We start from the raw sequence: 14,579 nt of genomic DNA, 5'->3' as shown, positions 1-14,579 counted from the left end.
AGAAATTAGCTTACAATAATTAGTTAAATTACACAACAGTGCTTAAACTAAAGATTTGTATACAACCTTTATAGCTCACTGTAAAGAGAAACCCATAAGCAACTGTGTTTAATATGCTGCTTTGTTGTTTTATGAACTTCTGCATTTGTATGTCTGACCTTTCTGTTTCAGATTAAGTTGGATGAGAGGGTGAGTCACACCGAGCGTGGCCTGTTGATTCGCAGCCTAACACAAGCTGACACCGGAGTGTATCATTGTCATGCTGTGGAGCATGGCTTCATCCAGCCGATCCTGCGACTCACAATGCAGGTCATTCCATCTCAGCGTGTTGGAGAGCTGCTTCTGCGGACCAGTGCTGCAGAGCGTGACTCATCTGTCAAACAAAAGATTTGGTACCGAGACTTCCTTAGTCTGCTGGAGCACCCAGAACTCAACAGTGTGGATGAGTTCTGTGAGCACGTCTGGAAAAAGGAACGCAAGCAACGTGGTAAGAAAGGTCCAAAAGCAGGCGCCGGGCTTGCTCAGGCACAGAAGAGCAGCCAGAATCTCCAGATTTCACCTCAGGTTCAAAATGATGGCCCAAAAGCAACAAATGTGCCGAGTTTGCCGAAAATGCAGAGAAGCCAAGTCCCACAAGGGACCACCAGCACGAACAACCAGAACCCCAAGCCGAGTCCAAGCACCACCTTGAAACTAACAAGTGCTCAGGCAAACCAGAATCAGGGAAAGAGGAGCAACTCAGCAGCCCGAAGAACACCAGCCAGCACAGCCAAATGGAAACAGCTCCAAGAGAATAAGAGGGGGCGCAACCGGCGCACCCACGAGCAACAGAGACCACCACGCAGTGTGTGAGACAAGCATACAAACACACATACATCAAACCCATCCATTCACACATGCCAACATCGATTCAGCAGCATTCAACATGTGTATGTTCCAAACGAAAGCACACATTTCCATTTGACTATTTGGAGAAATATTTCACCGCCTTACCAGAGGAAACACAATAACAGTGACATAACAACGAAAAAATGAATCGGTTATGTGTATAGTTGTGGACTGGTACAGTTTCCTGTACATAGAAATGTTTCTAGAGTATGTGAATCCCCTAAGACTCTTTTCTTGAGAAAGTGGGAAATGCCATTTTAAAACTGCTTCCTCTGCTGAAACATCTGCTCCGGAGTGGTCAAAACGCTTCCATGAAAACCGAGATGATTCAGGAATCAAAACAGAAAGTAAATAATTATTTACTCAAATTCTTTATGGAGGATTGGACCTGTTACTATTGTTCTGGAGCAGACAATGTGGGCCATCTTCCAGGCTCAAATATAATAAAAAAAAACAACTGCAAAATTGGAGTGTCATCACTCTGATTCACAATGAGAGTGTTATAGAAATAACAATAGAGGACACTGTATAGGAAAATACCTGACTATCCATGCATACAAGGCGTGGTTGGCCAAAACTTAGGCATGTGTTGCTACCAGCCCGTCTGACCCTTGTAACCCTTTGACTTAAATGTTAGTCTGATTATTTGTTGTATATTCATAATCAACCTGTCAGCCAAATGGACTAAGAAATCAAAAGTTGTGAAAACTATTTGCCCTAAAGTACAGAATTCAAGTATGTTGTGCATGATGTTTAATTGAATATCTTTGTTTCCCTGAATTAAGTTTTAAATTAAGGGGGGTCAATTTTGACATTTTCATTTAATTGAAAATAAAAAGAAATTGTCTTGTGCCAACAGTTGCATCAAGGGTGCTATGTTTGGTTATTGCCACATCATCATTAAAAAAAATTTTTTTTTTTTTTTTTTTTTAAGTTATTTTTTATGCCTCATACGATTGTGCTCTTGCAGTCTATGTTGTAGCTTAGGCTGAAAGTGTAAATATATACAGTCAGACATCACATGACTATTTATTGCTGATTTTTAAAGGGTAACAGTTATTTTTGATATTGTAATGTTTTGAGCTCAAATGTAAACAAAGGTGACTGAAATATGATAAAGCACATGGACGGACCAATAACCTTAGCCTTTTTTTTTTGTTGTTCTTTTTTTTTGTTAACACTACTTTTAAGAACCCAAAATCAAGCAAAAAATTGTTTCTTTTTGTTTTAAAATGCCTTTTTTTTCTTTCTTTTACTGACCTCTATGTCTCTCTCTTTACTCTTCACATTTTCTCTGTAATGCCCCCAAACGAACCTGTCTATATTTCTGTAGTTGTATGAATGACTCAATCATGAAATTGCAAGATATTATGGATCTATGAACAAATTGTAAGAATGCTGTTAGATGTGAGACTCCTGTAGAAATGTGTAGGCATTTGACTGACAGCCACTGAGTACAAACCGCATGTGCATTCGAACCCTAGTGTATCTCTTTTACTGTCAGTGTTTTGTGTGTAAAAACTTCCTTTCCATTAATATAAAAGATGTGAATATTTTTTGGTTCATTTTAATAAGATGATAATAATAATAATAATAATAATAATAATAATAATAATAATAATAATAAGCAGCCCCCTTTTGTGCATTATAAAAGCTGTAATCTTTTGTACAAATACTCTCCCAGAACTGTACAATGTGTCAATGCAATACAGAGCGCTCCTAGTGTTTCTTGCTTCAGACGTGTTTTGTCTGGTGGGAATGGAGAATCTAAAGGGGACAGAATTACTGTCTTATAACTGTCACTGGGTGTTTCTGGCATGTTTTTTGGTCTAAATAAATATTTCCTCTATCATTATACGTTGGTCTTTAATGTTTATATGTTGCCAGATTTCTTGCCTTTGTTCCTGACGTTCTTAATGTGGTAAGGCCTAGTATAGCTAGTCAGTTTCACATTATCTGGTGGTTACGTCTACATACGTGGTGACCTGAGCATGTTCTCTTCTACTTCTACAGATAGACTGTAAAGTTTAATAATACCTTTGAAACAAATGCTGATTTGGACCCAGATACTGAATACACTGACATTTAGTGGTAATGATGACCAAAAATAAAAATGTGGTTATACACCTATTAGCCAACCCAAGTGTTTCCCGCCACATGCTGATGCTGCATACAAGTTATAGTAAAAAGATGTTTTTGCCCACCAATAAGATTATGTTTGAATTTTTGCACTTGTATCAGCATGCTGTCAGTCAGTCAAGTCAAGTCAAGCTTTTATTGTAATTTCTATAATATATAGCTGACACAGTACACAGAGTCCTGAGACAACATTCCTCCAGAACATGGTGCTACATTAAACAGCATAGAGCTACATCACACACATAAAGCTACATAACAGATCACAGAGCGAAGACTAAAGTAAGTGACCTCACCCCATAAAGTGCACCGTGTGCAACCGAGTGAAAACAGTGCAGACAGAACGCAAGACAGTGTGGGACAGATACACAAAACATAGTACAGTAATGTACAGTAGAGTACAGTAACAGTAATGTGCAAAAGAGGACTATAAACAAGAGTGTATTTGTAAACATAAACACAATGTTGTGCAAAAACAGCAGTAACGGCAGGCGAGAGGTGCAAAACACCATGTAAACAGTATAATATGATTAAATATAATATAAATATAATATGGGTGGTGGAATAGATTGAGATGAGAACTAATTGTGTGTTGAGTTTAGGTTGTATAGTTCAGTAACACACAATTGAGTGAGTGTGCGTGCGTGCGTGCGTGCGTATGTTGTACAGTTCTGTGTTAAGGAGCCTGACGGCGTGAGGGGAAAAACTGTTGCACAGTCTGGATGTGAGGCCAGAATGCTTTAGAACCTCTTTCCTGATGGTAGGAGAGTCACTCTCAAGAGATAATTTGAAAGAAAGCATTGATATCAAATGAAACAATGGTAAGTTCAGCCAGAATAGGGCTATCATCAATCTTGGATGTATACTTTGTCAGATGCACTGCAGTGTAATCCACAGTCACATTGTCACAGCTGCACATTCAACCAATCTCACTCTCAACTTCCCCCAGCCCTGCTGAGAGACAACCGTTGTTTGAATCTCTTCCTTTTCAAGGAGAAGACTGAAAGGCTCACCCTGAAGGAGCACACAAATGTGAGCTGGACCACTTTGCATCATGGCTGAAATACTTTCTTTTGGCTTCTCCCGTTAGGGGTCGCCACAGCGGATCCTCCGCACGTTTAATTTGGCACATGTTTTTACGCTGGATGCCTTTCCTAACACAACCCTCCCCAATTTATCCGGGCTTGGGACCGGCACTAAGAGTGGCTGGGGATGGTTCCCTGACCGGGGATCGAACCCCGGTCGCAGCGGTGAGAGCGCTGCATCTTAACCACTAGACCACCAGGGGACCTTGCATCATGGCTGAAATACTGTAATTTATTTTAGTCTGAGGTGCAACACACTGTAGTTCCACATGTGTGAGGACTGTACAGACCGTGGCCCTGCAAGAGCCCTAAAGCAGCCTGTATACACATTTTGAACAGCCTGAGAAACTTTGGAGTAGTACATCATTCCGTTTATATGTAGGAGCCAGCTGTGTTCCATATCAAGTAGAATCACTACTTTAATTACATTTGGAAGATAAGTTATTTGGGGAAAAAGTCTTAAAAATAGGGTGGCCACTGTTTCTCTTTTTTTGCAATCAAACATATTTTGAAAAGAACACTGTCAGTCTGGGTCATGTACTATTGTATTGTGCTATATATCTTTTGTCAGTATTAATGAACAAAGTAAAAAATAATAAAAAAAAAAATTTAGAAAAGCCGATGAAGAAGAAGGTGTACCCAAATTTATAATGTGTATATATTATATATATATATATATATATATATATATATATATATATATATATATATATATATATATATAATGAACAAAAATATCTTAATGAACATATATAGTTGGTCAATAAATAGCATTCACAACTCTGTATATATATATATATATGAATGCATTGTAAAGTTCGTAAATGCCATTTCATTTCACATTTAATCAGTGGCAGGCCATGCATTTGGTACCTGGGCCCTCAGTGGGGACTTACTTGACTTAATCTATCTCTTAATACCACCACTATCACGTCATGATTATTGAAACCATTAATACCATACAAAAACGCAATATAAGAACGTGTGGCATTACAGAGAGAGAGGCATGAAAACCATTTTACTAAAGAAAGAAACCCAGTTAAGAAAACTCCAAACCTCTACTTTACCACCACAACTGTGCACCTACATCATCTGGAGCAGTTCAGAATCAATATCTAATAATGTCTAATAACATGACAAAAACATACAAATTTAAAAAAAATACAAAATACTCACCAGAGATGCATACTCATATTTTGCTCCACTCCTCAGATGCTTTAAGTCAGTGGTACCACTCGTATTCACTGGTCTGGAAGTGGCGAACAAACCCTTTCCCGGGCTGAGACTAACTAGCTAGCTTCTTGGTTGGCTGACCTCTCCTGAAATGTATGTCTGAGACCAAATCAATTTCTCTTCCTTTGTAGGCATAAAAAAGTCTACCTCAGATGTATTAATGTGTGCAGAGCACTACACGCGTGTTTTGCTACTCGAACTTGGCTGTAACAATTTCCCTCTGACCAACCAGTCAGAGATCAACACATGTCCCTCCTCTGCACGTGTCCAAACCATCGCAATCTTACCTCTCTCACCTTGTCTTCAAAACATCCTACATGCGATATCCCTCTAATAAACTAATTTCTAATGCTTTCCATCCTCATTACTCCCAACGAAAACCTCAACATCTTCAGCTCTGCTACCTCCAGCTCCACCTCCTGTCTATTAGTCAATGCCACTGTCTTTAAACCATACAACATCGCCGGTCTCACCACAGTCCTATAAACCCTCTTTTCCACTCTTGCAGATACCCTTCTATCACAAATCACTCCTGCCACTCTTCACCACCCACTCCACCCTGCCTGCACTCTTTACTTCACTTCTCTAGCACACTCTCCATTACTTTGCACTGTTGACCCCTGCACTGTCCTTTCTCTAAATCCTAAAACACACAATGCAACTCCTTTTGAACTTCTCTATACTTCTCCATCAACTTTCTCAAACAATTTCAAGAAACAAATATTAGAATTTGGGTTGTAAATGTAGGTCAGTGCATCTGATAGTGTTTAGGCCAGAAGAGAAGGATTTGCTGCCATTAACGATAGAGCCATAAAAAAAAGCGTTAAAAGTCCCATAGAGATATACTCCCACCTAGTGGTTATTATTAAAATTACAGGGATCTTTAATTATACCATATGGTGGTGGTTTGTATAGAGAAGGTCAGGAGACGTTGCATTGTGTGTTTGTGGATTTAGAGAAAGCGTATAACAGGGTGGAGAGAGAATTTGTGGTATTGTATGATGAAGTCAGGTGTGTCAGAGAAGTATGTGACGGTGGTGCAGGACATGTATGAGGACAGTGTGACAGCAGTGAAGTGTGAATTAGGAACAATAGACTGGTTCAGGGTGGAGAAGAGTGGCAGGGGTGATTGGTGATAGAAGAGTATCTGCAAGAGTGAAAGGGAATGTTTATAGGACTGTGGTGAGACCTGCTAAATTGTATGGATTAGAGACAGTGGCATTGATTAAAAGACAGGAGGTGGAGCTGGAGGTAGCAGAGCTGAAGATGTTGAGGTTTTTGTTTGGAGTGACGACGATGGACAGGATTAGGATTGAGTTTATTAGAGGGACAGCGCATGTAGGACGTTTTGGAGACAAGGTGAGGGAGACGAGATTGAGATGGTTTGGACACGTGCAGAGGAGGGACATGGGGTATATCGGTAGGAGAATGCTGAGGATGGAGCCACCAGGAAAGAGGAAAAGAGGAAGGCCAAGGAGGAGGTTTATGGATGTGGTGAAGGAAGACATGCAGTCAGTTGGGTTGAAAGAGGCAGATGTAGAGGACAGGGGGTATGGAGAAGGATGATCGCTGTGGCGACCCCTACTGAGAGAAGCCGATAGAAGACGAAGAAGAAGAAGAAGAAGAAGAAGAAGAAGAAGAAGAAGAAGAAGAAGAAGAAGAAGAAGAAGAAGAAATACCCATCAGTTCCAGTACATATATGCATTGGTTCATTTTCAGTTTTTCAGCTAATATATTTGAATTAATTCCCAAGGCAAATAAATAAATAAAGAGTAAGAGAGAGATGATGATGATGATGATGATGATGATGATGATGATGATGATGATGATGATTGCATGGCCAGTGCTGATTCTTGACCTCGGTCTCAGTTAAAATCACATAAAAAAAAAAAACTAAACGTCTCCCTGGCGATGGTGCAGTAACTCGACTTCACCACTAAGTGGCAGACAACGACTTGGAATATGTATTAGTGCCTTTCCAATGAATCACCCTCTCTTTCACTGTTCCACATTGTGTAGTGTTCCAGCTTGTTACTGAAATGTACTTTATAAAGGTATATCATACATCTGTACAAAACAGCCCATTGGTATTCCAGATTCATTAAATCATTTAACAGGTGTTATAGATAGATAGATAGATAGATAGATAGATAGATAGATAGATAGATAGATAGATAGATAGATAGATAGATAGATAGATAGATAGATAGATAGATAGATAGATAGATAGATAGATAGAGAGTACTTTATTAAATTTCAAAGGAAAGTTGCATTGGAATATTTTGCTCATCTGTTCTTTGCTTGTTTGTTTGTTTATATTTTTTACCTTGACATGTTATGTATATCAAATAGTATTTCCAATTTTGGTTTATTTCTCATTCCAGACTGTAATACTACAAAATGTTCTTATATAATATTTTAATAAATACTTATATAAGACACTGCAAATGTTATGTAAATTCTATACCTATTATGATGCATAATATATTGTTTGTATCATTGGCTTTTGCAATACTGAAACTTCAAAATGAGCTTTTCTCATTTTCATTGCGCTTGTGAGTGTCATGGTTTTCTGAGAATGTTCTGTTCTGATATATTGTGGAATTTTTGCTGAAAAATCACCATTAAACAAATATATACACATCCATTCACATCATGGTGTGATCTTTATGCAAATTTTCTCAAAGAATGCAGCTCTTGTGTATGACACAGAGAGTAAAGCACCATATGCCTGTGTGGTGTGTACATTTGTCATGTGTGATATGTGTGTAAGTCCTCTCATGAGTACATGCTGTACGTGTGCGTGAATGTGTCAACTCACGAATCAAAATGCATGTCAGTCTCTCTGACTCACACTGCAGCCCTGAGGATTCTGAGTGAAGGGATAAACTAGGCAAACAAGTAGATTCAGGTCAGACTGAAGAAAAGCAAACCTGCCCCCCCCCCCTTCTCTCTCTCTCTCTCTCTCTCTCTCTCTCTCTCTCTCTCTCTCTCTCTCATTCTTTCTTTCCTCTCTGTCTCATGCCATCTCTCTTACCTTGACTTTCTCGCTCCATCTCTCTGCTTCCAGCTAAAGTAAATACAGATGGATTATAATTGCTGACCAGGCCAGACAATGTTTTTTTGCTGACATACAATTATTTTTAGTGTTCATTGCCCAATCTTGACAGCATGCAAGCACACACATACACGTACACACATACACTTACACACATTCACACACCTGACTGCACAACATGTCAGTTAAACACCTCATATTTACAGACCCCAGGTGGCTAGACATGCCATGTAACCATAGTAACGTTACTATAGGATGATAGCCTGACGGATGGATTCAGGAAAGCAGCTACATATCTGGGGCAGAGTGGTAGTCATGTCACAGCTCCAGAATCCTGCCTTTTAAGCTTGAGTTACTGTCAGTGTAGAATTTTACATTTTTAGATACACGTGGGTTTATTTGAGGTCTTCAGATTTCCTTCCACCTCACAAAAACATGTTGGTAGAAGGGTTAATGACTGAATTTTTCCTGATGTGTGACAAGAAGTATGTGTGATGGCTTGCAATGGATTGCCTCAAACTTAATGTTCCCCAAATAAACCGACTGTAATATTGACCAGGTTAAAGCAGTTACTGGAGATGAAAGAGTGAATTAGTTTCATATGTGAATTTTCATTGGCCACTTTGAAGGGAACACCTGTGAACATGTTCATTCTGTCAGCCATGTGGCAGCAGCACTGTACATTATATCATGCAGCTACATTAACATTAACTAAGAGCATCAAATATTAGTATTGGGAAAATTTTGACTGGTGTTAAATAAGGTTGATTTGTGTTTTTTATTTTCACTGTTATTTATTCCCCATTTTTATTAGACTCACGTTCTAGTGCTAACCTCAAAATGACCACAATGCTTTCTTCTGTTATTGCAGCTCATCCACCTTAGATTACAACATCTGCATTCTGGGATCCTTTTCTGTGCAGCTCAATTGTGAAGATCAGTTACTTGTATCATGACAGGTTTCCTGTCAGCTTGAAACAGTCTGGCCATTTTCCTCTGTCATTAATAAGGCATTCTTGCCCACCAAACCCCAAGCTCACATGATGTCTCTATGTTTTTTTCACTGTTCTGTGTAAACTCAAGAGACTCTTGTGTGTGCAAATCCCACTGCTGATCTACACTTTAGTGTATGACACATAATCCACAACACAATTATCTCTCTTCCTCTGTCCTAGCCCATAATCCCTTTTCTTTGCCTTATATTCCTTACACTTTTAAAATGATGTTTTATGGCTCTACATCTACTTTTTACTTTTTGTTTCAAGTAGAGTATTGATAGTAATGAGAGATTATTAAGTGCCTGCTTTATGTCCATTATTGTCTCCGAAAACTATTCTGTAGAAGCTATTTGTAGATGTAGATTTTCCACATTATTTTAAACACTATTATCAGATCCAGTGTGTTCTAACCGCTAGGTAGCTTTTTAGGTAGGATGCATTTATATCCAGCATTTACACAATCCTGAGATAAAAATTGGCCCAGTCAGAAGTCAGTTGCCAACTGAGGTGTTTCTTTTGGCCGAAATGCTTTGCATGTATATTTATCGGTAAGGGCAAAAAAACTCACAGCTGACATAGCTTCACTAACATTTAGCTTTAGTTAGTGAGATTGATTACTCTAAAAGCTGTCCCAAATGTAATATTTGCCACAGATCTATTAATAAGCTGGTGAGACATAACCCAGCCTTTAGGGTTGCACAAGCCAGTGCACTCATAGTGCCGGTCCCAAACCAGGATAAATGGGGAGGGTTGTGTTAGGAAGGGCATCCAGCATAAAACATGTGCCAAATTAAATATGCGGATCACAAACCAGAATCTAATAATGGATCGGTTGAGGCCCAGGTTACCAACGACCGCCACAGGTATTGTTAGCCAACAGGGTACCGGTGGAAATAAAGATACTGTTGACCAAAGGAGAAGAAGGAGACAAGGAAGACATCTACAGAGACAGTAAGTAAAGGAGATGGGTAGGAGAGTGGAGGTTTCGGTTGGTACTTCAAATGTTGTTACTATGACTGGTAAAGGGAGAGAGTTAGCTAATATGATGAAGAGGAGAAAGGTAGATATGTTGTGTGTTCAGGAGAGCAAGTGGAAAGGGAATAAGACTAGGAACATTGAAGGTGGGTTTAAACCATTATATCATTGTGTGGATTGAAAGAGAAATGGTGTAGGGTGATTCTAAAGGAAGCGTTCACTTAAAGGATGGAAATAGCAGTGGTAAATACTTATTTTAAGAAGAAGATGGATCATAGGGTGACATTTACCGATTTACCAGGCAGAGGGACTGAAATGGGAAGGATGTGCTACAAGTTAGAGCAATAAAGGATGGAGATGGAAGTGTGAGTGTTGACTAGTGAGGAGAGTGTGTTGAGAAGGTGGAGGGAGTATTTTGAGAAGTTGATAAATGAGGAAAATGAGAGAGAGAGAAGGTTGCATGATGTGGAGATAGTGAAGCAGAAAGTGTATAGGATTACTAAGGAGGAAGTAAGAGCAGCGATTAAGAGGATGAAGAGTGGAAAGTCAGTAGGACTAGATGACATACCGGTAGAAGCATGGAGATTTTTTTAGAAAAGATGGCAGTGGAGTTTTTAACAAGATTGTTTATCAAGATTTTGGAAGGTGAAAGGATGCACAAAGAATGGAGGAGGAATATGCTGGTACAGATTTTTAAGAATAAGGGAGTTATGCAGACCTGCAGTAACTACAGGAGAAAAAAGCTGATCACACCATTAAGTTATGGGAAAGAGTAGTCCGACAGTCTCCATGGACTTTGATGTTTGTGGATTATATTGTGATTTGTGGTGAGAGTAAGGAGCAGGTTGAGAAGAGCCTGGAGAGGTGGAGGTATGCGCTGGAGAGAAGGGGAATGAAAGTCAGTAGGAGTAAGACAGAATACATGTGTGTGAATGAGAGGGAGGGCAGTGGAGTGGTTTGGTTGAAGAGGTGGAAGGACGGAAGAAGAGGTGGTGAAGGTAGATTAGTTAATGTACCTTGGTTCAACAGTGCATAGTAATGGAGAGTGTGTTAGAGAAGTGAAGTAAAGAGTGCAGGCGGGGTGGAATGGTTGGAGAAGAGTGGCTAGTGACATTTGTGATAGAAGAGTATCTGCAAGAGTGAAATGGAAAGTTTATAGGACTATGGTGAGACCTGTGATTTTGACATTGACTAAAAGACAGGAGGTGGAGCTGGAGGTAGCAGAGCTGAAGATGTTGAGGTTTTCGTTGGGAGTGATAACGATGGACAGGATTAGAAACAAGTTTATTAGAGGGATATCGCATGTAGGACGTTTTGTAGACAAGGTGAGGGAGGGGCGATTGAGATGGTTTGGACATGTGCAGAGGAGGGACATGGGGTATAGCGGTAGAAGAATGCTGAGAATGGAGCCGTCACGAAGGAGGAAAAGAGAAAGGCCAAGGAGCAGTTTTATAGATGCGGTGAGGGAAGACATGCAGGTAGTTGGTTTAAAAAAGGCAGATGTAGAAGACAGAGTAGCATGAAGACGGATAATCCACTGTGGGAAACCATAACGGGAGCAGCTGGAAGAAGAAGAAGAATACGCTGGTGAGACAGTACTTTCAGTACCTTTCGAAGAGTGAAATAAATACAGTAAATAAATGAGATTATACAAAGATACACAACAAAAGATACTTACTTTAACAGAAAATCACCACCTAAGTGCAGCATAAGAGATGCAACTAGAACTGTTCAAAAAAGTCTCTGCTACTAAATTATGGATTTTCTCATAGAAATAGCATTCAATTTTGGCTCGTTGGATAACATTACATGACAATGTACTGCAAAATTTATGAATGTTACCGATAGAGATGGCAAAAGAACACACATCATTCACTTAAGTAGAAGTACAGATACTCATGTTAAAAAAAATACTCCGGTAAAAGTTGAAGTACTGACTATACTTTTTTACTCAAGTTAAAGCAAAGAAGTTTGGGCTCTGACATATACTTAAGTAAAAAGTAGCCATTACTACTACTTGCTTTAGTGTCATGCTGGTAACTGGACATCACATCATATTAATATTAGGGCTGACAATCGATTAAAATATTTAATCATGATTAATCTCATAATGGTCATGAGTTAACTCACAATTAATCACAACATAATCGCACATTTTATCTGTTCTAAATGTACCTTAAATTAACACTTTCCACTTTTTTAATACTCTAATCAACATGGGCATGGACAATTATTGATGCTTTATGCAAATGCATGTTTCTTATTAATGAAACCAAACTCAACATAGAGCATAAAGACAAAATATTCTTGCAAATATTTTAAAGTAATTATGGTGTTTTGAATTACGTTAATCATCAGGACACCAAACGGAACGTTTGCTGTGTTTCCACACGGACGGTTAATGAAGTGATACCGGGGAAACGGCACCTCTTATAACTTTCAAATGGATTACATAATCAGAGTATATTTGTATTCGATATGAATTGGTTTATTAAAACTTAGACTTTTCGAGCTTTCTATACATATATTTATTATGTCTGTGAGGCAAATATTCACTGAGATTCAGGGTGTTTTATTTGTGTCTGTAAAGAGATTAGACAGAGACGGCAGAAAGCGCACCCTGTCTGTTTTTTATTTTACAAAGCACAGCATTTTGTTTTTATTATGAGTGTGTACAAATAAAAGTAGACCCTTTACATATTCGGATGATGTATTGCTCTTATCTGTACAATCAAACAATACAGTAGTTTATGTTCGTTTTGGCATTATAAGGGAAAAAATGCTACAAAACGGTGCGTTTGTCGACCCCCAGAGGGATAATTGTGTTAATCATGGCAGATTCTGGTGCTGATTTGCGACTTGGCGCATCAGTAAAACAAATGTTTACTGATTAAAAATAATTTTTCGTTTTCCCGTTAAAATTGATTTGCATTTTGACAGCTTTAACTGATATATCAATACAAAACGAATTTAAAATGTTGTTACCTAATAAATGTATCCAGGCTGAATATCCACCATATAGAACACAAGCAGAGAAAAGATGATGATGATGATGATGATGATGATGATCAGGAATGTCTCTCTTCTCAGTCATGATTACATCATTGACTCCCTCTGTCTCATCCACATTAACCCCAGATTTCTTGTTGCCTTCTGACTGGTCATTGTGAGCTTCATAAACTAGTCTATGTCTGTGGTGTGTGAGAGCCAGGAAATGGTACACCAGTGGTAGATTGAAAAAGCCGCACAATGAAAGGAAATAGGTTGATTGTTTGAAAACGGCTTGCAATGGGAAGGAAACAAATTGATATTTCACCAAATAGATTAAAACTAAAGTAACGAGCCTGTTTTGAAAAGGTAAGGAGTAGAAAGTACAGATATTTGTGTAAAAATGTAATAAGTAAAAGTAAAAAGTTGTCCAATTGTGAAGTAAAGTACTGATACCAGAAAAGCTACTTGAGTACAGTAACAAAGTATTTGTTACTTCCCACCTCTGGTTAACGAAATAAAGAAGAAGTGAGGAAACTTACATGTTGTTTCAATAAAATAATAATAATAATAATAATAATAATAATAATAATAATAATAATATGAATTTTTGGCATTAACATAATTTGAGCCTAATTACCAAGTAAGATGACTAAATTAAGGCTAATCTACAGCATTTGGATCAGGTGTTTGTGATAGGGTCAGAGACTGAAAAAGAGAGCTAGTTCTGACTAATGCACTATTTCTGTTTCTTCTGATCTAATATCAAAAACAAAACCTCTCCATCTGGGAAACCTAACTGTTGTGTTAAAAAAAAGTTGCTGAGGATGTTGCCTTCACCTGTAAAATAAGGTGGCATTAAACATTTCCTTTTTATAATTAAATAATTATTTCTAGTTGTCCAAACAGTTTATTGTAACTCTGTTTGTTAAGAATATGTATGTATTTTAACCATGACCTAAGGTGTGTGTGTGTGTGTGTGTGTGTGTGTGTGTGTGTGTGTGTGTGTGTGTGTGTGTGTGTCAGAGAGAGAGAGAGAGAGAGAGAGAGAGAGAGAGAGAGAGAGAGAGAGAGAGTCTAAGGACAAGTGCTTTTTCTGTCCACCTTTCCTTGACTCTCTTATTGGCTGCCAGATCTCAGGAAAGAAGCTTAGGCCTGGGTGAATTAAAAGGAGGTGTGGCCTATTGCTAAGGTGAACTGCCACCTGGAAGAAGAGAC

The 14,579-nt window shown here is 38.6% G+C and overlaps 1 protein-coding gene across 1 annotated transcript in view; it reads left to right on the top strand.

The window, feature by feature from the left end:
* Positions 1–2,743, top strand: part of sema3aa (sema domain, immunoglobulin domain (Ig), short basic domain, secreted, (semaphorin) 3Aa) — a 33,419-nt gene extending 30,676 nt beyond the window's left edge. Inside the window, exon 17 of the mRNA XM_083528837.1 lies at positions 172–2,743. Coding sequence (XP_083384963.1) covers positions 172–852 — 681 coding nt within the window. The 3' untranslated portion in view covers positions 853–2,743. The remainder of the gene's footprint in view (positions 1–171) is intronic.
* The last annotated feature ends 11,836 nt before the right edge of the window (positions 2,744–14,579 follow it).

This window comes from Silurus aristotelis (genome assembly GCF_946808225.1).
Source record: "Silurus aristotelis genome assembly, chromosome: 24".
NCBI classification, from domain to species: domain Eukaryota; kingdom Metazoa; phylum Chordata; class Actinopteri; order Siluriformes; family Siluridae; genus Silurus; species Silurus aristotelis.
Note: the sequence above shows the minus strand (reverse complement) of the source record. Positions and strands in the feature narration are given on the sequence as shown.